Source organism: Oryzias latipes, chromosome 8 (assembly GCF_053564925.1).
Source record: "Oryzias latipes strain Hd-rR chromosome 8, Olatipes_Hd-rR_3.1".
Lineage (NCBI taxonomy): Eukaryota > Metazoa > Chordata > Actinopteri > Beloniformes > Adrianichthyidae > Oryzias > Oryzias latipes.
In genome coordinates, this window is record NC_136244.1 from 18,897,966 (window position 1) to 18,920,443 (window position 22,478).

At 37.3% G+C, this 22,478-nt stretch overlaps 2 protein-coding genes across 5 annotated transcripts in view; both read left to right on the top strand.

The window, feature by feature from the left end:
- Positions 1-62: 62 nt before the first annotated feature.
- On the top strand, positions 63-3,044 carry dsn1 (DSN1 component of MIS12 kinetochore complex). Its single transcript, XM_004071365.5, has 11 exons — positions 63-182; positions 431-467; positions 574-823; positions 937-1,010; positions 1,524-1,596; positions 1,706-1,787; positions 1,901-1,951; positions 2,031-2,102; positions 2,203-2,350; positions 2,428-2,515; positions 2,614-3,044. The coding sequence occupies exons 1-11, from the start codon at positions 112-114 to the stop codon at positions 2,694-2,696; spliced, it is 1,029 nt and encodes a 342-aa protein (XP_004071413.2). The 5' UTR covers positions 63-111; the 3' UTR covers positions 2,697-3,044.
- A 1,925-nt stretch (positions 3,045-4,969) lies between these two features.
- The window catches only part of pbx4 (pre-B-cell leukemia transcription factor 4), a 32,036-nt gene continuing 14,527 nt past the window's right edge, over positions 4,970-22,478 (top strand). For 2 of the 4 annotated variants that reach the window (XM_020705235.3, XM_011478077.4), the window contains exons 1-3: positions 4,979-5,716; positions 7,672-7,785; positions 11,784-11,857. In XM_020705235.3, the coding sequence (XP_020560894.1) occupies positions 5,532-5,716; positions 7,672-7,785; positions 11,784-11,857 (373 nt within the window). In that variant the 5' untranslated portion in view covers positions 4,979-5,531. Of the gene's footprint in view, positions 5,717-7,671; positions 7,786-11,783; positions 11,858-22,478 lie in introns of all 4 variants that reach the window. The other 2 variants (XM_020705236.3, XM_011478078.4) reach the window with 1 other exon arrangement.

The following is a 22,478-nucleotide window of genomic DNA, read 5'->3' on the forward strand; positions in this document are numbered from 1 at the left end:
GTAAAAATTGCATTTTTTTTTACACAAAACTTTATACGAACACAATGTGGATGCTTCACTGATCAGACTACATTTCCCGGCGTTCTAAGCAGCATCGAGGGGTTTGGCTTCATGGGCGCGCGCGTTGAGAAACTATTTGAAGTTAAAATGGCGGAAAAGGAAGCCTGTGGCACTCAAGATGGGTCTGTATTCATTTTTTGAAAGATTTCTCCTGCGAACATTTGTGTTAAATATAATAATAACATCAGATAATAGTAGGTAAACATGTTTAACGTAACTGATTTTCTGTTAGCCCGAATATAACCCGAAACATTGACGTGACTAAACACAGATGTGTCTGTGCTCAACTATGCATTTTTATACTTGCACTGTATCTCAAAATCGACACAAGTTACTAATGGTATCTTTATTTTCCAAAAATATGTCACAGTTCTCCAGGTTTTGGAGTAAATTACAGCCCGAAAGAGGTAATATATTTGACATTAAGTAAGCTAGAACAATTTAGGTACTTGGGAGTAGTTCTTTGCCTGACCTAATAAACAATAATCCTTTTATCTTTTTACTGTATACAAGGTCATTAAGCAAACATCAAAAAGATCCTCGGAAAGCTACTGCTCAGCTCCTCCAATCAAATCTCCCCGCGCCGACTCCCCATCACTTACAACGCAAACGACAGATGCCGGAGAGGAACAGTCAGAGAGGAACAAACAAGATGTCCACACAGAAAATGATGGAGAACCATCAGTTCCTAGCCAGAGGAAATCCTGGAGGAGAGCCACCATAAGTCGACGTTCTCTGCCTGCCCCTCCAAACCCACTCCAGGGTGAGATGTTATGATGTTTAGATTTTAAAGTTACCCTGATGTTCTGCAGAAATATTGCATTTCTGAGGAACTTTTTAATCTAAATTAAACCACGCCATTTGATCTTTGTGTAGCTTTGAGCAAAAGCATCAGTACATCCCTGTCCCAAGAAGAGAGGCTTGAGAAACTGTTGGAGGCTGCAGTGAAGGCGAGTGAAGCTTTAACCCTAAAACAAATGGATCAACAACCCAAAAAAACATGAAGAATAAAACTTATTACAGAGGGTTTTTTTAATAGCATGCTTGGTATAAATGGGATTAATGCAGTTTTGAAAATAGTAAATAAATGTAAAGAACTTAACTTTGTGTAAAGAAATGGCAATCGGGTAAGAGTAACAATGACAAGAAATAATCTATTCAGGTTTATCGAGTGAAACACACCAGCAGAGCAGAGTCTCATGCTGTGTCAAAGGCCTAGCTATAAAAACAAGTGAAATTAAATGTTTGAATGCATTTATAAGTTTAAAAATGAGTAAATTATCATTGTCTGACAGAAAATGATAGTTTTATTTGAGGCAACCTTTCTAATGTAAATAAACTTTTAATTTAATTTACAATCATTCTACTGCTGTAATTGAATAAATTGATCATTCAGTGCAATAATGGATGATTAATGCCTGTTTTTGTTAATATTATTATTTTTTTCTTCTTTTTGTTTCCAGTGGGCATTAGACAGAACTCAGAATTCCCTCCAGACAGTACCAAATAGCTCCATTGAAACTTTTCAAAAACAAGGTTAGCCCTTCTTTTTGGCTCATACTTATTGGACTTTTGCATTTCAGAATCCTGGCACCAAAACAATCCATTTAATTCATATCTGCCTTATGTGTTCTGATTTGTATAGTTGAGCACATCCAGAAAGAGTGGAGTGGCTTGGCTAAAAGCGTTTATGATGAATCGCATAGAGTTCCTTCAAGTTCAACAAGGTAAATGATTTATGTGGTTGCGGTTCTGCATTATTATGCCTGTTATGTCTAGGTGTCATGCATGGACTGATGGGTTATTTTACGGTTATGCTTTTATTTGTCTCATTTTCCAGTGAGACTGACGTGAAAAGACTTATAGAAGATGTCCAGAAAGCCACAAACAGGTATCATTTTCTGATGTCTTAGGAGTTATAAAATATACTTTTTCATTTCTTAACCATTTGCTCATGTGTTCTGTTTTAGGCTCAACGAGGAAAATCAGTCTTGGGAGGCATTATTAAGCAAACACCGCAATAAAGCAGAAGAGTTGAATAGGTGAAATGTTCATGCTATGAATGTTATTGTAAGGTTTAAAATCAAACATTGTTTTGAGTGGATATTTTTATCCCCAAATTGTTCTTATTTTTCATTACAGGATGGTGGAGAAGGGGCAAAAAACAGGCATACCACTAGACAGTGCAGCTGTGGCTAAGTCTTCTGTGTATCATGTCATACAAAATAAACCAAACTACTTTGATCTGCTCTGTAGGCAGAGACCTATGCTACATGCTATGGAGATGATTGTATGTTCCAATTAACCTTTGGGTGTATTTGGACACAAAAAAGCTTTTATGTTTACTATTATCATGTTTTTCTTCAGATGGACACTCAGTGTAAGATGGTAAGGGAGCTTCTTTCCATCAAGGAGATGTCTCGCTTATTGCTGAAGGAGACCAGTGGCAGACTGGGTAACAAATCCACCTGCTTTAATCGTTTTTTGTTAACATTTTGGCACTTTGATAATTAGTTTTGATCATTTATTAAAAAATAACTGTTCCTCCACCAGCTGAAGAAGCAGGATTCCAGGCTCTTCCAACAGACATCCTCAAGAATCTCATGTCAGCACCACCGTCGACTGCAAGTACATAACCAGAGAACCTTTTTAACTACCACGTGGGACTCGGATTGGAATCTTGATCTTTGTTCATAATCCTGCTTTTGCAAAATCCAATTTGCGTTTGAAGTTTTATACTTAGGGGGTTCTATTAAATGTAATGCACGGATTTGACCAGCAGGTGGCAGTGACAGATTTTCCACAAATCTGAGTAGCTTGGTGTTGTCTTAAATACATATTTCTTTTAAGCCTTAATTAAGGGGTTTCCCTCCTGTACAAATTGGAAACTGTCTAGACTTGCAGCTATTAACAATAATGTTTCTGAAATGTTATCGTTTAATCTTTTAGATTTTTCTTTATAAAATAAAAAAAATAAAACTAAATGTATCCTCTTGCATCTATGCCCATACCACTTAACCATTGTGAAAATTTAATAGTTTGTTCTTATATTTTGATGGACTTGAAAATAAATTGGATTAAAATGAGAATAGATTTGAATTTTTATAACATCAGATCTCTAATTTCTGAACAGTTCAGAAGAGGCACATCCTTGGTCACATTTACACTTTTGGTGCTGCATCTATTTCACTTTGTAAGTGTCCCCTGACCATTCTGGAGGAGGCCCCTCCCCCCTCAGTGACTCACCCCCATCTCTTTCTTGGCTTGTCCAGTGATGCAGAACGAAGCGTTGACATTGTACCAGTCAGTCAAAGCTTTGTTGCCTTCATTTCTATGTTCGACCTATCCACTCATTAAAGTTCACGCTTAATTTGGGCCCTGTGTGATAACAGCGATAACATCCCACTTTACTTCATTTATGTGTAATAGCTGAGTAAATACAATTTATTCTTGCTTTTTTTTATCACCAGCAAGAAGTCTGGTGGATTCTTTTTAAGGTTGTTTTCAGAGGAGTGACTAGAGAGAAAAGGGATAAGCAAAGAGAAGACAAGTGGGGTTGTGACCGTGAGAGTTGCTAGTAAGTGAGGATGGCGCACAGCAGGAAAGATCGATTCTTATTTAGATGAAAATGAGGCTTGATGCTCGTGGGGTGAGAGGAGGGCAGCTTTGGCATCCAAATGAGTAGCAGTTTCACAGAAAAAGCCTCTAAACGAATTGCTAAAAATATATAAAGATATATATCTTCTTTTTTCAAAGCCTCTCAGTCTTAAAATTCAAGGACAATTGATTATGGAAAGGACAAACTTACAAGTTGTTACTAGATGTTGCTCTGACTAATTAGGCCTACTTAACAACTTTGTTTCAAGATTCATACATAAAATGTGTAAAGATAGTTTAGATTTGTAAACAATTTTCAAATATTTTGTGTTACATAAACATTTTTATACTGCTTAAAGTTGGACCAATAGAGTAAAATGTCTGTGGTTGGATTTTCCCTCAGTAAGCATTTCCAATAACTACCTATGAACCTGAAGTATGACTTGTGCTTTTGCCTACACACATGACACATGAACATTTACTGTTTAGGCTCCCTTTAGTTCATTCACTTCTTCTTGTCACTAACTTTAGATCGATTAGCTACAGATTGTAGCAGATAGATCTTCAGAGAGTCAGCATAAACCCCAGCCCGTTTGATCTGCTCCTTCATGCACACTCATCATCTCTTTTCTGTATAGCAGGGCTGTCTGCTGCTCTCCTCCACATCCATTCAGTCAACCATTCGTCTTAAAACCCTGTCCCTCTGATCTGAGTGATTAACTACAGCAGAACTGTCCAGTTTGCAAAAAACAAGGACACTTGTTTTCAGCCTGCTGTCAACATTTTAGTTCTGCAAAGTGGATGTGTGATTCATGAAGGGGTTTGGGACACAAAGATATTCCAAGCATGAAATGTTCAGCTTTGGTAATGGGATGTGGCAATCCAAAAATGGCCCACTTTGTTATTTAAGCATCTCTTAATTCAGTTCAACTTCAATAAAGCCTATTTGTGTCATAAATAGCTTGTAAACTAATAAGCAGAGGTGGTTTATGGCTATGCATTCACATTTTTTGTATTACACAGACTCAAATTAGCATATTAGAGTTGTACAATGTTTTACAACTGCATAGTACATTCCCTTCTTTTGTACTAAAAAATATGATTAAGGACCATCAGTTCTTCTAAAGGAGAATTTTGCTCACCTTTAAAAGATGTTGTAGCATGTAATAAATTTTATGTACTATGCGTGGCTGCAAATTTTGCACTGGTGAATTTAAAATTAATATATTAAAGCAATTATCCCGTAACCATAGTAGTTGGCTGGTTTACCCACCCACTAGCTTGTGCTGCTGTGAGTTTAATGGTAAACGCCACTCTCGCAGTAGAACATCCCATATGCTCGCGTGACATCAACAACAATGGCAAACCGTTTGGGGTTTTCATAGCGCTCCGGCATTAGGTGCGATCTGAATTTACATAGTTGCGGCCACAAATCGGTCCGTTTAGCTTGAGAACGTGTTTGTTTTCCATGTGTTTGTAATTTCCAGTTTCCCTTTTTTCTCTCTCTCTCTCCCAAAATGTGCGAGGCGCTGTTGGCAAGCTCCCACAGTCCGTGCATGTGTGTCCCTGCTGCTCGTCTGCTGGGCTATTGCTACTAACCTAGCTGCTTTTCAGTCGGTGGATAGCCAACGCTAGCCTGGCCGCGTTCATTGACTTGGGGGGGGGAAAAAAGGAGAAACGCGTGAATGTAAAGCGTATGCGTGCGACCAGTTTTATGAAAACTCTCCTAGCTAAACTAACCGTTCATTTTCGCTGTCGGGTAAGCTAATAGGTGTTGTATGATTTGTCGTGGAAAATACTTTGTTGGCTAGCTAACAGGCTAGCTATTTGTGTGTATTCTTCGACTGAGAAAAACGGCGAGTTTTCTTGAAAGTATGGATGATCAGACCAGGATGTTAACTGGTCTCACCGGACTCGGTGGACTACCGCAACCCGATGTTGGTGACCCAGACTCGGTCAGAAAACAGCAGTCCCTTGGTCAACCGCAACAAGACATTGGGGATATTCTACAGCAAATAATGGCCATCACCGACGAAAGCCTGGACGAAGCACAGGCCAGGTAAGTCAGGCGAAGGGCCATTTTCCACGCATTGTAACTGTCTTTTATTTTTAGCTCAAGTTACTGCACGAAACATCGAATTAAAAGTAAAATCAAGTGTAAATTCACATGATAGTAATAACGTGCACCAGAACTTAAAACGTCTACGTACATTTTGTTCCATAACACCTTAGGGTCCACTTGAATGTTTCAGTTCGTAAATGTAACTATTTTGATTTTACTAATGTATATTCTTGGTTTATCACTGATTTCGTTTCAAAGCTATATGTTGGTCTTATTTGAGCATTAACCAGTTACATGCTAAACAATTTCACTATTTCTTAGGCTGCTTCTATAAAATAGTAAATATTCCTCACTACTAACCCAAGTGACATCAATTTAAATGTTATTTAGAGGCCGTCTAAAATTCTTCTCTCAGCTCTTAAACTTTTCGTGAGGCGTCATTTTGTTTTGAGTCCTTGAACACATCACACCGTGGTTGTTTATCTTTAATCCTTTTATGATCAAAGTTATGCAAAAGTTTTGCTGTTGAAGCTAAGTCAACTTCACAAGTTGGATTCCTAATGATGTTAAAGATCTCAAATTAAAGAGGGACTAACCAGTTGTGTTCACTCCTAGCTCCTCCTGGCAGATGAAATTGGGTCAGTATAAACGTGCAAATGAGTTTTAAATTAAGGTTAGCTTAGGGAGCACTCGGTCCCTTAATTGGAGTGCTATAGTTCCAGTACTGGAATAAAACTGGTTGTGAGTTCTTGTATATTTGTATGTTTTCCTATGGCACATCCCTGCGAGGGATGAACTCTGTATTTGTTTGCCATGTGGCTCCAGGAGTATGAGATCAGTTTCAAATGAAGTGTCAGGATTTCCAACAATAGACAACCGTCCACCAACAATACTGTGGCCACAGTCCGATGTGTCATTAGCTGGTGATTTTCCACCCAACATTTGACCACCTGGTTCTCTTAATTAATTCACTCCTCTTTCACTCCCTCCCTCCCTGGTGTTCATCCTTTTCATTGTGTGTTGGGTGCAATCAATTCTTCTATAATGTGTAAGCGAATGCAGCTGTCCGCAAATCGAGTTTCTATTAATGAGGTGGTGGTGAGGGGGAGGGATGATGCTTCACTGGCAGCCTATGAAGATTGGGATATTACTTTTTTTCACCTCATTAGTACTTTGAAGACTTAATCAGGCTCAGTTTTCAAAATGCAATTAGTTTTGTTTTGAATGTGTCTTGCTGCTAATTTCAATTAATTTAAAAGATTACCTTTTATTTTTGTTTACTTTGATTTATCTGTTTCCTGACCCTTTCTAAAAGGTGGGGTTGTCATGAAAAAAATGAGATTTTTTTTAATCTAAAAAGTCAGTGGTATCCCACTAAGAGATCAAGTTTCTTTTGTTTAGATGTAAATAATGACAAAAGTGTCACCAAATAAGGCCGAAAGGAATGCTCTTTATTGACTTGAAATAAATTCTGGGATACACAGTTTGTGTTGCTTGGTATGTCTAATTTGTAAACAGAAAAGTTGTGATTGAAAACACATTCCTGACAGTTTTCGTGTAAAAAATAAATGCCAGATTAGATGGCAATAAGTGTGCATTTGTTTCTAACTGACTTCTTTTAGCCTCAGGTAAAATTCCGTGAGTACAGAAGCAGTTGCTACAGATATATTTACCTTTAAATGGCATCTGACAGAATTTATATTTGATTGTCTTCGCAGTTATTGTTTACTGGAACATTTGAAACGTATGCATAAATCTTTCATTAGAATTTGAAGATCTAAACATTTGTTTTGAAGTGATCTGCTTCCATGTTTGAAGGGATTCCTGTCACGCAGGCTGACAGTGTGTTGGGATGGGAAGCGGTCAGGGCAGCGCAAGAATTTCGTGTTTTAAGAGTGAGCTTCGTAGGCGCAATGCACGCTCATCCTCTCACCCTGTCGCCGTATGTTCAGATGCTGGCCAGAGGAATCGCCGGCGCATAGGGGTGGATCAGACGACCCCACAGAGGGAGGGAGAGCAGGGGGGGGCATGGCAGGGGGTGGCCTGCCACTCAACTTCCAGCACAGGTCAGTAAAGGACCGCATGCGCACCCCCATCTCCCCCCCTCCTGCTCATTCCCTCCATGCTGAAGGCAGCCCTCCCCCAGTTCAAGTCCAGCAAGGATGGAACTGGTGGATAAACCCACAATTTGTGCTAGACACAATTCATACAACTTTACTACATGCTCAGAGGGGGGTCTGTCATGAGTTATGAATTGTCATTAGTGCATCAGCAATGTTCTAGTGAAGTTCAGTCACCTGAGGTTTTCTGTCAGTAGTCTGTCATGGTGCTTTAAATTTTTGTCTGGATTAATTTTATTGCTTTGTTTGTCTTGTATACTTTCTTTAAATCTTTCAAATTCAAAATTCCCATTCCTTGGGTTTCTGAGCATGACTTTGCAGCTATTGCTTAATCCTAACTCTTCTTCAATTATTTTTATTTTTTAATTTTTTATTGGCACTTTTCTTCTGGTGGACATTCCATAAATTTTAAGTCTTCAAAACTTATTGTCAAAAGGAATGTCTTAAATTGCAATTAAACTACTTTTTAAACAACTTGTGGGGACACAATAACAGGCAGTTGTTGTTTCTGCATTCCCAGTGCTAAGGCATTGTAAAGAGAGCTTTTATTTTTAGAACTGACAGCTATGTCCCCGGGCTAAAGAATAAGAATACCCAAATGAACATGCTTGACAAGCCTCTGGATGTGAGACTTAGGTATGACTCAAGTCTGAGTTTCAAGTCCAAGTCCCTGTCTCAGTGACTTTCTGAATGACTGGTGTCAGCATACTTGGACTGTGAGAAGCAGAGCAGGCCGCAGAGGGCGGTACAACACGCAGCAGGAGTGGTTGTCTTTGGGATTCGAACAAAGCAAAATTCATGTTGTCTGCTGTTCTTTTTATAAGAAGTAACACCACAGCTTGCTTTAGTAGTGTGTTTTTTTCTTTTTTCTTTTTAGTTGTGAAGTGCAGTCCTATTTGCTCCCCAAGAATAAAGAATTTTACTCAGCCTTTAAAATGATTGGAAAAAGACTGCATCGCTTCATTGGAGTATGCTATGGCGTCTTTGTAGCAAAGATGACATTTTTTGTCTTTGTGATACTAACGCCTCTTATTGTTCTGAAAATCAGCTGTCACTTATTTTAGAGTTATACAACAATTATTTCTCATTGCTCCTTGGTTCCTTTTAAGTGTGGCCTTTTGTGTGAACAATACATGTTTTCTAGAGGGCCTATAGTTGTTTATTGCTGTCTAGCAATAAGTTGGTTGGAGGACAGATTTCCAGACTTAATAGTTGGTTAAGACACTTCACAACTTCAAACCGCCTCAAATTGTTAGAGAGCCCCCCCCCCCCCCCCCCCCCCCCAAGATTCTGCAAATCACTAAGTATTATAACGTTTTGCAAATCACTTTCAACTATTTATAGTTTATTATAACAAATTCTGATTGTGTTAAAAACAATTTTAAAACCAAAACATGCAATATAGAATAATCATGAGCTATTTTAAGTCTTGCATGGTTGGTAAGAAAAAATGTCAAATAAGTACTCAAGTTCTAATTTAAGTTGATCTGCTTTTTGTTCTAATTGAACAGTGTAATTATTATTTATTACACAGTTTCCTTAAGATTTTTTTTTTAATTAATTAACACAAATCTTATTCCAGAAGTGCTTATGCAAGTGAGAATCAATCAGTCAAAAACATATGATCATCTCCTTCATTTACTGAACCAATATTGTGTTAAATATACTGATTTTTGTTAAGTAGTCATTGTTTCCTTGGTTGGTTAGTTATATATGCAAATGTCTAGAACCCTTAATAATCCTAAACAGTCGGGCTGCACGATATGAGGAAAACTTGTGATGTGCAATATCAGTGCATAACATATAGCAAAACAACCAAAAACATAATTTCCATTTTACTTCAACAGTTTAAAAATTACATTCCAAATGACTCACATTTACATAAGAGATGAACATCTAACTTAAAAGGGCCCCATCCGATTGGTCTATGATGAAAAGAAGTCCATTCGATTGGTCAAATGCATAAAGGGATTTGTTTGTTTTGTTAAATACTTCAAGCTGCCAAAACCAAGCAAAACTAATAAACAAAAAACATGGCTAACAATGCAAATGCTCATGTTACTCTTATGCTAACATCAAGTCTGCAGTCTTCTCCAACAGAGATGGGCAGCTATCTTTTAATGTTTTTTAGTTGAATATTGACACAGTCATTAGAAGTCAAATAGTTTTCATGACTATCATACTTTGATTGACTGTCCTGTGGTAATGGGCCTCTGTTAGTAAGGCATAAATGCAACCATAAGGAAGCGGTAATGTGCAAAGCTATTTGCCTGCTGTCATGAAACAATAAAATAATAAGATGTTACTGCATCCATTATCTTCTACAAAATATTTGTTGTCGTAAGATGAGATGTTAATGGGTACAAAGATCAAAGATATGCAAAGCCTTGAATCAACCACATTTGTTCATAAAAGCAACTTTAAAGCAACAACGGAACACAAATAGCATTACAAACTCTGCTAAGTACAGTAAAGTACCTCAAATGTCTTAGTTGTGGAGGCTATTTAAGCATTTCTGGCATCTAAAACAGAAACAGTTGGTGAAGTAAGTCTTGCTGTGTTCTGTAGTGAAAATGGAATTCCCTCTATAGCAGTTTTAGTCTTTGTTTTTTGATTACAAATTTTGCTGACTTTAAAATGTGACTCAATGATTCATTGAATCAAAAGCATTGTGGCATTCTGTAGTTTATATAGACAGTTTCTAAACGTGGACACACACCCAATTGTCTCATATGTAGATTATTTTAACTGGATGTATACACCTAAATAGATCATAAGATGTCTTTGTTTACGTGACATGCAAAGATTAAGGGATCAAAATACATACGTAATAATTGCAGCTTTTCTCTTTATTGTGCATACTTTATAGCATCTTGAGTTTGTCAGCAGAAATTAGTTTCTATACAAAGTGACACATTTGTGGTCTTCTGTTCTCAGTCTCCTGTTCACATCTGCAACAGTTATACCCGTTATTCTTAACTGCCATTCTTGTAAATGTGCATCAAGAGTTGTTGTGTAGCCCATATTGAGATGATCTTTTGCATACCTGTAGAGTATCAAGTGTGGCTTTGAATTACTCGTCTTTCTGTCGCCTCAAACTACTTTGATTGTTCTCCATCCACTTCTAGCATTTGTAAATAGTTTTACTGTGGGGGGTGTGAATACTGGGTTGTTGGACTGTTGTACAAAATCATTTTAGACCCTAGAAAAAATTGGAAAAGTTTGCTCTTATTCATACATTTCAAAAAAAATAAGAGAAATCGGATCATGGTGCACATCTGCACTCAAAACCGGGCTCCATGAGCTTCTACTTACCAACTAGATAATATGTTCTGAAATTTTCAGAACATGCTAACTTTACAAGCAAGTTTTGTTTGTGATTTAGGTTGGACTATAACTAAATGACATTTGATCAAATTTAATAACTATTTAAATCTGAGAATTGAAAGAAGGCAGATTTGTTTCTGCTGTTGGTAGTTAATTTGTGTGAAATGGAGCATTTTAGCCAATGGCAGTAAAGCCTGGAAGCGATATAATTGATATTATAATTTGGGTCGTCTTGTATTTTACTTTCAATATAAAAATAGTTCTCTAAGTTATTAATCATGCATAGTATGTTGCCCATAAAGTTCTGTGCTTAGTATTGATGAGCTTTGGCATCATTACCTGTCCTCCAGTGGGAAGTATTCAATCCTCTTGGTGTTATGGTTCAATGTGTTAGTATTTTTTCTGTGGCAAAAAAGAAGCACAGATTCCAAGCATTTTTGAACAAAGATGATCATTTAGGCTGTGCCGCTGCCCTGAAATGCCATGTGGATACAAACGTTCAACTTCTCTACCAAATTCATAACGAAAGGAGGCAAAACAAATGCTTTGAGATGGAGGTCTGTTTATTGATGTTCTTTTTGCTCTCTCCCACTTCTTTACCCTCTTGTCTCTCTTAGGAAGCATGCCCTGAATTGTCACAGAATGAAGCCGGCGCTTTTCAGCGTTCTCTGTGAAATCAAAGAGAAGACTGGTGAGTTTCTCCTTTTATGATGATTTACTCCACTCTGAAAACTGTTACATTGTGTTGAGTTGCTTTTGCTTCATTTTCTTTGGACCAAATTGCTTCTTTAAATTTGTATCCATTAGGCCTGCACAATATACCGCAAATTTATCGTTATCGCAATATCAAGCTGTGCAATATGCATATCGCAAAAGACAGCAAATTTGCAATAAATGGTTACCTTAGATGTGGCCAAACAATCTTATGGCAGCTTGAAGTGTTTAATGGATTGAAAGAATCCCTTTCTGCATTTGACCAATCAGATGGACCCCTTCACGTTGTTAACTAATCGGATGGCGCCCTATTATGTTGTATGTTCGCCTCCTATGTCAACAAGGGTCATTTGTAGTATAATTTTTAAGCTGTTGTAATGGAATGGGAATAATATTTTTGGTTATTTTGCTAATTGTTTATATACTGCAAATTATATTGTTATCGCAATATTAATTACTAATATCGCATATCGCGAGTTTTCTTCATATCGTGCAGCCCTAGTATCCATCTAAATCCTCTCCATAGATTAGATCTATAGGTTTAATTTATTATTGAACCAACTCTTTGTTGTGTTTTGGTTTAAGGTCGCTGTGAATATTCAGTAACTTGTTTTGAGCAAATATTACTCTTAGATTCTTTTAAAGCCTCACACAGATCAGCTCAAAATAAACTGTTCTGAAAAAGTCAGGTGGTAAAGCTCTCTGTTTTTTATTTTGTAGTTTAAGCTACTAAATGAAAAACTGTATTATTCAGCATATTTATTTCTTGTTTTATACTGCCCCATAATTTTTTGGGGAAAAATAACTAACTTGTGTATGGAAAAAATGTGGATATCAGTGATAACTTGCTTTATGAGGACTTGAGAGGAGAAGAAAAACCAACTCCAGCACGGCTAGAAATTAGCATAATTTATTAGACTAAAAGTGAAAATATAAAATAGGCCAAAAAGTTTATGTGTAGTCAGTCGATAGCCGGCAGATATATCTCAAAGGGCTTTATTGCGTTACAGTCAAATTGTTGAGCTATTTCAGGACAGCATATTGTTGTCTGCTTGATGACTATAAGACAGCATTACCACACTAGCCTTTTTAGTGTAGGAATAAATTACTATGCATACCAGTGCAGCGTGCTTACCCCAACACAACAGGAGAAGCTTCTTAGTGACACATCATGAACTTGATAGCACAAAGTATTTTACATAAATTAAGGACTAAACTGATATTAATATTCAGGCAAAAACCTTTCCCATTTAAGCACACTGTACGGATAGTTCTCATGTTGTAGCTTGGCATGGATGGCAGATAGATTGTTATTGTGGCGTAAATGTGTTGGTTTTAAATCATTTTACCTTGTCAGCTTCTCTCCCCTCTGATGTTATGTGCTTTTCTCTCGATCTCATTCTGCATCTTTTAACCGTAAGCTTCTGTTGTTCCAATACAATTTGAAAACGCTGCACTGCTGCCAATTGTGGCCCTCTGTCAATAATGTATTATTGCTCTCCAGTGATTGGAGAAAAGTAAAGGCTAGGCATGAGTGAGTGGGGCAGGGTACCCAGTTTCCCAGGCAACCAGTGGTCTTATTTACCCTAATGCCATTCACTTTGATTTTTACATTTAGACTCCCAGCAAACTAGAGAGGGGATCAGTAAATACGTGTACAGTAAGCTCAGCAGAAAATCTGATAAAGAATAGATTTAGATGATTATTATATTTGATCTTGGAGATATGCAGATATTTGCTTTCAAATGCCGGTCCTTTTATCAAGTACTTTTCCAAACTGCACTGTGTACCTGCTTTAGAATTTCTCTACTACTCTTGCTCCCCATAGACACCATTGTCTGTCTGTGGAATGCAAAATTACTTGTCTTCACTGCAGCATGAGGAAGACCCAGTCAGTGCTTCATCAGTATCTGCACCAATTTTCTACAGTACTTTTTCAATAACAGACATGCATTTTGTGTGGGCACAAAACCTTACACTTTTTCTCTCCCCTTTTTTTTGCATACACACCCACACACACGCCAAACAGAGATAAAAGCAAACTCAGTCTTGGGTCTACTCGTACTGCTTCGGTCTTGTCCTCTCCCCCTCCTCTCTTACTGCTTCCATTCTTGAAAGAGAAGACTTGCTCTGAACTCGGGGCTTTGATATGGTAATGTGATGGTGGTGGAGAAGGGGGTGGGGCATGGGGGAAGGGAGGTGAATTCCTCTGAGTGGTTCAGTTGGTTAGATTGTTTTCATTGTAAAGGAAATGTTCTGTGCGAATGCCAGTTTACCCCCCCCCCCCATGCCATCCTACCAAAACACCTCAATTATACTATTGAGTTTTTGCTTTTGTTAGCTCACATTAAGCATGACTTTGTGTGAGGTTTGATTTTTGCCTTTAGTTTGTTGAAGTTGCAAAAGAAAATCAAAGATAAGAGACCTTGGCTTTACTTCAATGTCTTCTTCCTCTGCTCTCATGCATTTGTTGTAAAAATAGCTTGTGGTGCATTGGGACATCTTATGCCAGATTTTCTCTCAAGCCGCTAGAGTTCATTCTTATACCTTTTCATTTAGTGAGGGCATATTTCTCTTATTGTTCTTTCCTTTTAATATGCCAAGCGTGAATTTGTCACTATATTTTGTCAACATTATTAACAGAAAGCAGTCTTTTTCAAGCTTAACCATTTCCAGCTGATTATTTTTGGTAATGCCCCAAATAGATGCAAAAAAGTTCAAAAGGTAAAACTTTGAACCAGAATTATTATTTTTTATTGCGGAAATGTCACTGTCGTCTGTAAACTCTTAACTTTTCCTATTCATCTCCAACCTAATGACATTCACACAACTATCATTAAAGCAGTTGCCTTGATTTATAACTATTTTATGTATGACTTTTGTCTTGGTTTTTTACAAAAATGTGTCTTTGATAATGCATATAAACACATGAAACTGGACAATTGCCTAAAATCTGTCACACTGAGAACCCCTCAACACTTCATCATAATGTTAAAGCGGACATCTAGGTTTTCTGTGCACATTTTATAGCTTGCAAACCAGGGTTTAATCCAGAAGTAATGGAAAAAATATTTTTAAATTTGTATGAACTACTGGCAAAGATGGCGTTTAAAAAAACAAAACTATAACAATTTTTTTTACATCTGATCATGTTTATCTTAAAGTGTAAAATAGTTTGTGGATGTCTACAAGCGTGGTGATTAGTTAATATTTTTCTTATTTCTTTCTTGAATCTAGGATCTTTTTCTTTTAAGCTTTCCTTCAATGTTTCTCTCTGTTGCACCCAAATAACATTGTGCATGTTCTGTTTTGATATGTGCTCAGGACATCATTAAAAAAAAGTAATTATTGAGAGACTGACTTTAACCATGCACAACTAATTTTTTGGTTAATCCAAGTTGTTGATCTGACAGAAATAAAATGTCCCCAGTTTTATTTTTTCATCACAAGTAGCTTAAAACTGTAAATTAAAACAGAAAAGACAATAACAGCTGGCACGCTGAATCAACTATTCATATCTGATGCTACTGAAACCGGTTGTTTTGGGTGACTACTGTTACAAATACCATTAAGTAGTAATAATAAGAGGGAAATTTGGCAGAAAAAAATTATTTCTCTGTCTGTGTTGCAAAGTAACATAAAAGCAATAGAGGGACTTGGTACTAGTAAACAAGAAGATCCTTACACAAGGCCAGTTTACATAAATAATGACGTGTGTCCTTTTCTATTAGTGCCATCTCTGTAAATCTTCTAAGTGTGTTTGACTTTTCACATTCTTTGAATAGTATTTTTTACAAAACTCAACTGTGGTAGGAATTTTTTGATATGACTTCACATTCATGATATCAGTGAAAACACTTAGCATTTCAAACAGAAAAACTGCAGCTTTTTACTTGGATTTATTGATCAAAACCATAGCTAATCTATCAACATGGGAATGGATTATCTACAATCAGGCAGTGCTAACTAATGAAGGAAGTGGTGAGAGATTTACAGCAGCGACTTTTAAACGTGGACATCAGTAGCTTTTAGTGTAGCTGTAAAGTAATCTGCAGCCATCTATCTTACATTTTATTTAGCGAAAAATTATTGCATTGGATACCATGCTTGTTTTGGTGAAATCTTTTATTGAAATGTTCTTTTCGATGAGACTCAATAAGAGCAGAGCTGGGGAGGCAAACATAAAAACTGAACAAAGAAAAACAGTCATAGGTTAAAACTGGATTTGAGGGAATCTCTATATACATTTATCAGACAAACTATGCCCGATTTGAAGATTTGGCTTTGCTCTGCCCCCTCATATTTTGTTTAGAGTTTAAAAAAAGTTTAGCAGTGTATGTTTACACTAGTTTACCTCTTGTAGTCCCGGACATGTGTACTTCTTGGCCAGTAGCTGATAAAATGTAATATTTGCCTTTTGGCTTTTTACTTTTTTCTGTCCATTTGTCCCAGAATGGTCTTCTTTGAGTATGCCAACCCTGTAGCTTAATCTTTTTATAATTATTTGTCTATTTTTTTCATGTTGTCTGACACCTTGTTTGTTCATTCTCTCAAATGATTTTTAGTGCCTAATCTGAAGTAGTATTTTTAGGGATTGGTGTTGCGTTGGATTTGTCCAATTATTTTATAGTTCATATTAAAATTGAACAAACTTTAAAAACACCATAAATTAATTATCTCTTTTCTTTTAGCTGGTTTTAGAATTTGACAGATTTGTAAGTTTGGTTAGATATGAGCCAAGACGCATCCCATTGTTTCCAGCAGTGCTGTTGTCACTCGGCTGTTGCTGTAAAGTTAACTTGTATGCAAACACAATCTGTGTGGCTGAGTCACCTGTGATTTAGTTTGTTGTGGGGAAAGCTACAGTTTCCTCTCATCACGTCTGTCAACAGCACAAGTACGAGAATGCATTTCACTAATGCTGATTGTTGGCACGTCATTGTATCTTATCAGTGGTTTTACAAGATAGTTTGATGGAAAGTCTTACAAATTACATCAGGTTCCCATTATCTTTATGCTTTCCTGTTATGTATTATTAAGGATGTTTTTTCGTATTATTAATTTTTTTCACTTTTTCAGATATGACTCTGCATTTAACTTGAGAAATAAAATGTAAAAATGTAAAATTTTAAAGTAATTACTCAAATAGTTGTATTTTACTGATTGAAAATGCTTAATATAAAATCCAGACACGACAACTGAGATCAGCAGATTTCCATCTAGTCTGAAATTTTTATTTTTATTTTTTTAATGATGATTGAAGAAATTTATGTGGTACAGACTTTGGCTGAGAAGACTACAAAAAGTCTTTTGAATCACTTGCCTCATTAAAGCAACTTAATTATTATTAGTTTCCAAAGAGCCCAATTTGGAACTGAGCCATAAAATGTTATGAGTAGTTGAGAACCTGAGGGGAAGTATTTCATTATATTTTATGATGGGATCATAAAAATATTTTTAAGCCAAAAGCCATGACAAAATAAAAATGGTTAGTTAAAGAAATGGTGTACAGTAAATGCAATCTCCATTAAGATTATAAATCTTTGTGTGGAATTTTAACATCATAGATTTTTCCCTGTTTAAGTCAAACAACTACTTTTATTACTTTGTATAATGTCATTTACCATGTTATCATACAACATTGTCATTTGGGTTTTTGAAGATTTTCAGTATTTAAGTTTTTTAACGTTAGCTTCTCTCTGCTCCTTTGTAAAAGATGATGGAAGAAAGGGAGGAAAAAAGAGTCATTTGGGCTGGGTGAAAGCGTGATACGGAGAGATTGATGAGGCAGTAAGAGCAGGAGTAATTACTTGGTGTCCATTCCCCAAGTCAGATTGGCAGACGGCTAATATCACACAGACCCCTGGCCCTGACAGAACCCTCACACCACCCCAACCACCCCACCCCAACCTTCGGCGTGGGCTTAATGGTGTGTGGGCCAACTGATTTCCCCATGTGGTATTTTTCCTGAAGGAACTGGACTTCTGTATATTGAAAAGAGATATTTCATTAAGTGCAGTGGCTTTAAAATTAGAATAGCATTTCAGCTCAACTTTGTCATGAGATTGATCAGCACTAGTATTAGTTGTCATCTCACAGTATTTGTTATTTAGTTTTGTTGCACCATATTGAAAGATTTGATTAAATTTAAGTGGAACAAAACAGCCAGTAGCATCTTAAGCTGTATTTTAGCTTTGCCGATTAGTTCAGCTGCTACGGCTGTTAGGATCCAAGAGATGCATAAGCTAATACAATAAGTCTTATATAATGATATAAATAACTATATAAATTATTTAAATAATAGCAACAAAACAGCTTTTTTTACTTTAAATCTCTGTAGCTTTAAAAATTGCAGTAGATTACAGTAGATTGCTAAAAGACTTGAACACTAGAGTTAAATGCTATTGTATGAATATAAATATGTAAAATCTATTTTGAAATTTCTAGAACAGCATTAGTCATTGTACCCACTCATGTTATTTCACACAGACAACAAAAGTAGCTCTCCTGTGGTGTATAATAAGTGAATAATAATACATAGCATAGCAGTATATCAGAATGAGCTGGGTGACCGCAGCATTTTTGTGAAGAGCAACATGGTCCTCAATTTTTGAAAAATAACTTTTCTGTACTCTTTTCACCTCTGCTTCAACCAGTCAAGACAGCACAAAAGTGGAGAAAAATGTTTTTTCAATCTGCGATGATGCATTTTACACAAGAAAGCAGAAGATTACTAAGCTTCTGTGAATGGAATCTTTCTATATTCTTATTATATTTGTTGTTGTTTAACACCTCTATCCATTTTCTTAATCTTTAATATTTATTACAGAAAGAAATTTTAAAGAAACTTTGGCCACTGAACCTAACATTTATAAAGATGCGAATTGTGTTGTGGAAATGTCTTTAGTTGTTAAATGTCATTAGCTGCGGTTACATGGACAAAAGGAATCGGACTCCAGAATAAATGATCAGAAAAAAAATGTCATGTAAGCACACCGTTCAGATTACTTTAACCAGATCAGACTCATTTGGATCCAAATTTCCTTCTGGTCGAGATAGGTTGGTGATGCCAATTATTGATCTGATCATGGTGCATGTAAACAATTTATTCTGATCTTGGGTCACTACTGCCGTGGTTTTATGTCATGCGTAGGCAGTGTGGCGCTTCAGAGAAAGCTTTGGAGTTGTGTATCAGTAGCCGCGGTTACATGGGCAGAATATCTTGATCGGATCAATGGTCGGGTTAAAATTCACCCGTGCACATGGGCACAGAAAACCTTTTTCCGATTAGAATAAACGTTCCCATGGCTCACACTCTCGTTCGGAATGAATCATTTGGGCATGCGCAGTAGTGTAAAAATCACCCGGATGCGGATATAGGTCCCGTTGTAAACAAACCGCTTCCACAGACATTTATGCAGCAGCTCGGTAACATACGAGACGATCTTCCAAACGTGCTTTTATTAATGTCATGAATATTATGAATTGCCTGTTCGCTCATCGTTATATTTAATCTGTGTGGTCAGTGCTTTTTTTGTGGAAGAATTAAGCTGGACGAAAGCTTAGGACAGACTAACACGGGCTAACATCATTAGCCTGATGGATGGACACAAAATCCAGGACCGTGCAAGAAACGCAGCAATCTGCAGCTTTCTAAGGACTGAGCGACATTTATTTCTGCTCTGAAAGTTCACACAGACCGCCCCAAAGCCACTCTGTGAGCTAGCGGCCCGAGCTCTGTTCGAACACGGTTCCTCCTGAGTCCTGCAACCCAGAGCGGCGGGACGGCTCGCAGTCTGAATTCTCCCACACATAACAAAACAACAAAATGCACACGTAAAAAAGCCCCCCCCCCCCCCCCCCCCCCCCCCCCCCCGACACAAAATTATTAATCCAGCTGCTCTGCTCACTCGAGTGCCAGTGGACCGAGTGAGCGTCAGGGGGCACGAAGCGCTCCTCCTCCGAATCTCCCCCGTGAGGGGTGTAAGAGAGGGGAGAGCCAGCGGGGCGAGAGCGGAGCGGCGCTTTTCACGGGGCGTCCGCAGAGCTGGTCGGTCCCGTATGCGCTCCAAAGCTTTCTCTCAGCGAAACACCGTCTATGCGTGACGTAAACCAGAGCAGCAGTGACACACGATCGGAATGACCGTTTACATGCTCCACGATCGGATAAACGATCGGTATAACCCACCTATCTCGATCGGAAAGAAATTCTGATCCGAATGAGTCTGACCGGGGCAGAGTATTCCGAACGGCGCGTTTACATGACGCATTTTCTTTCCGATCAGGCGTTCATTCCGATTACTTTTGCCCATGTAAACGCGGCTATTAATAAAGAGAGCTATTGTTTATATGTGACCTTTGTCTATTCATATATGGAACTGTGTTCAAAAACTTGATCTTAAAGGAAGTTAGCATCTCTTTAATTAAGCACATGCAAATGAGGTCTCAGCTGGATTGCAGTAGCTTGGTGGTGGTGTGGTGGGAGAGTCTCCCAGCCCAGCTCTTAATCCTGACTAATTAAGGATTAATTACAATTGATGGGTGTCTTCCACCCCTTAGCAGTAATGCACATAGCTGTCTCTAACAATATGTTTGTCTATCTCACATCATGTCATAAATGCAAGGGAGAAATAGAAACATCAGGGCTGGTGGTGGGAGGGGTAATTACAACTACCACATAATCAGCCAAATGCATTAGTCAGTAAAGGGGTATGACTTATGCTGTTAACATTTTTTTTGAATATGGGTTAAAGTATTAGAGGGTATAATGTGGACTATTAAACTTTATGTGGGGGGGTTTGCGTGTTTAAAAACTCATGTCTATTTACCGGTAATATTTTTGTATTCTATCAAGAAATAGTGAGTACTTATACCTACTGTAGGCTTCCTGGATTTGTCCTTAATTGATCTGCTACGTTGGAACTGTGCATATGAAGCATGTAACCTCAGTGAGCTTTTACACCATCTGACTGTGTCATAATGCTTGTTCACTTATTATAAATGGGCACTGCTCTTCTGATCTATCGCTTAATTGCCACCTAATTTGCATAACAGTGCAAATTAACGACCTCTCAAATGAGCGTTCATTTTTCACAAAGTCTTTAGGAGCTCCTTAAGAGTCTGCGCTAATGAGCACAGGAGGCAGCTGGGCTGATGAAAGTTGACTTGGGGAAAAGCTTTGCGGTGCTGTAACAAGCCTCCTGCTTAGGTGCTCGTCATCATGTTAACATTTTTTCCTCTCTCTTTCATGCCTTTATTGTTCTGGATGGAAAATATCACGTTACAGATAACCTTAGTTCACTGCTAAGACTCACTCAAATATTACTAATATGATAGTTTAGTATGAGCTGTGGAGAAGGGCCAGTGTTTTGTGTCCTGGTGTTATGGTAGGACTCTGACATTTATAAATAGTTTAGAACAAACTTATCTTAGTCAGACTACCACTACAGGAAATGTATTTACATCCATGAGCCAAAGTATTTCCTCATGTAAACATCAAGCTGGGGTCACTCTGGATGACAGTCATTGTCATAACTCATGTATAACTGGTGGAAGCTTTTTCTTCTTTTCTGTGTCTGCACAACAAGAATAAGTACAGAGATCTTTTCACAGCAATGATTAGATTAATTTGGAATAGTAAAACACAGGAATTAGTAAAGGAATCACAGCTGGCTGTTGCTTAATTTACCCTAGCTTTGCTTTTTAAATGCAATTCAATGAAAAGGCATCCCCAAAAAATCTTTAAATCAGTTTCAGATGGCCCTAAAATATTTTATTAAGAATTTAAACATGAAAATGATCCTTACAGTTGACACAAATTAAAGAGCAGCATTTGCAGCAAAAAAATGATAAAATAACAACAAACATCTTTATATAATTTGAAAATTCCTACTGTTTTCCATCAAAAAGCATAATCTTAAGATAATAAAAATTATATTAATAATTTCATAAAATAAAGGGGGAGCATCTGTGTCCCTGAGCTAGTGAAATTTTAATTTGATCAATACATTGATCCCTTTTCAATACTGCATATGTGTAGGGTACATGGGGTTTTACAAGGTAGGTTTTATATGGTAGGTAGATATTAAATGTGAACACAATGTCAAACAATTATATGACAGTTTTGTGACTATAGTAAATTAATACATGTTCTAAAAGTGTAATCTTCTTACAATGCAGCTACATGTAGGTTGATCTATTTTTGAGGACGGCCTTGCCTTTTTGTCTTTTTTTTTGAGTACATCAAAAGTTGTCTTAGATTTCTTTTACATTTTGTTCAAAGTCATGAATTTCTTGAAATATTTTTTTATATTGCTGTTAGCAACCACCATCTGCCAAGTGCAAATATTCTACCCTTTCTTCCAGTTAATTAACGTCTAATTAATGAATTGTTGAAGTGTTGTTTGCTAAAGGTGTGAATGAGAGAATTCACACTTCTGGTCATAGCAAAAGGCCTTGACAATGAATGCTTACCTCTCAGTGTGTCGTTGGGGGTAGAGTGGGGGGCTGTGTGCAACAGGACTAGGGAAGTGCCCAAGCAGATGCTGATTAGCGTGATCTGCTTTAAGTAGGAATAGACAAACGGATTGAGCTCATTA

Excerpts from the sequence above, each read along its gene's own strand:
- dsn1 (XM_004071365.5), top strand. The coding sequence starts at position 112 with ATGGGCGCGCGCGTTGAGAAACTATTTGAAGTTAAAATGGCGGAAAAG. Across the intron at positions 1,952-2,030 it reads GTCCAGAAAGCCACAAACAG|GCTCAACGAGGAAAATCAGT; the intron begins GTATCATTTTCT and ends GTTCTGTTTTAG. Across the intron at positions 2,516-2,613 it reads GGAGACCAGTGGCAGACTGG|CTGAAGAAGCAGGATTCCAG; the intron begins GTAACAAATCCA and ends TTCCTCCACCAG.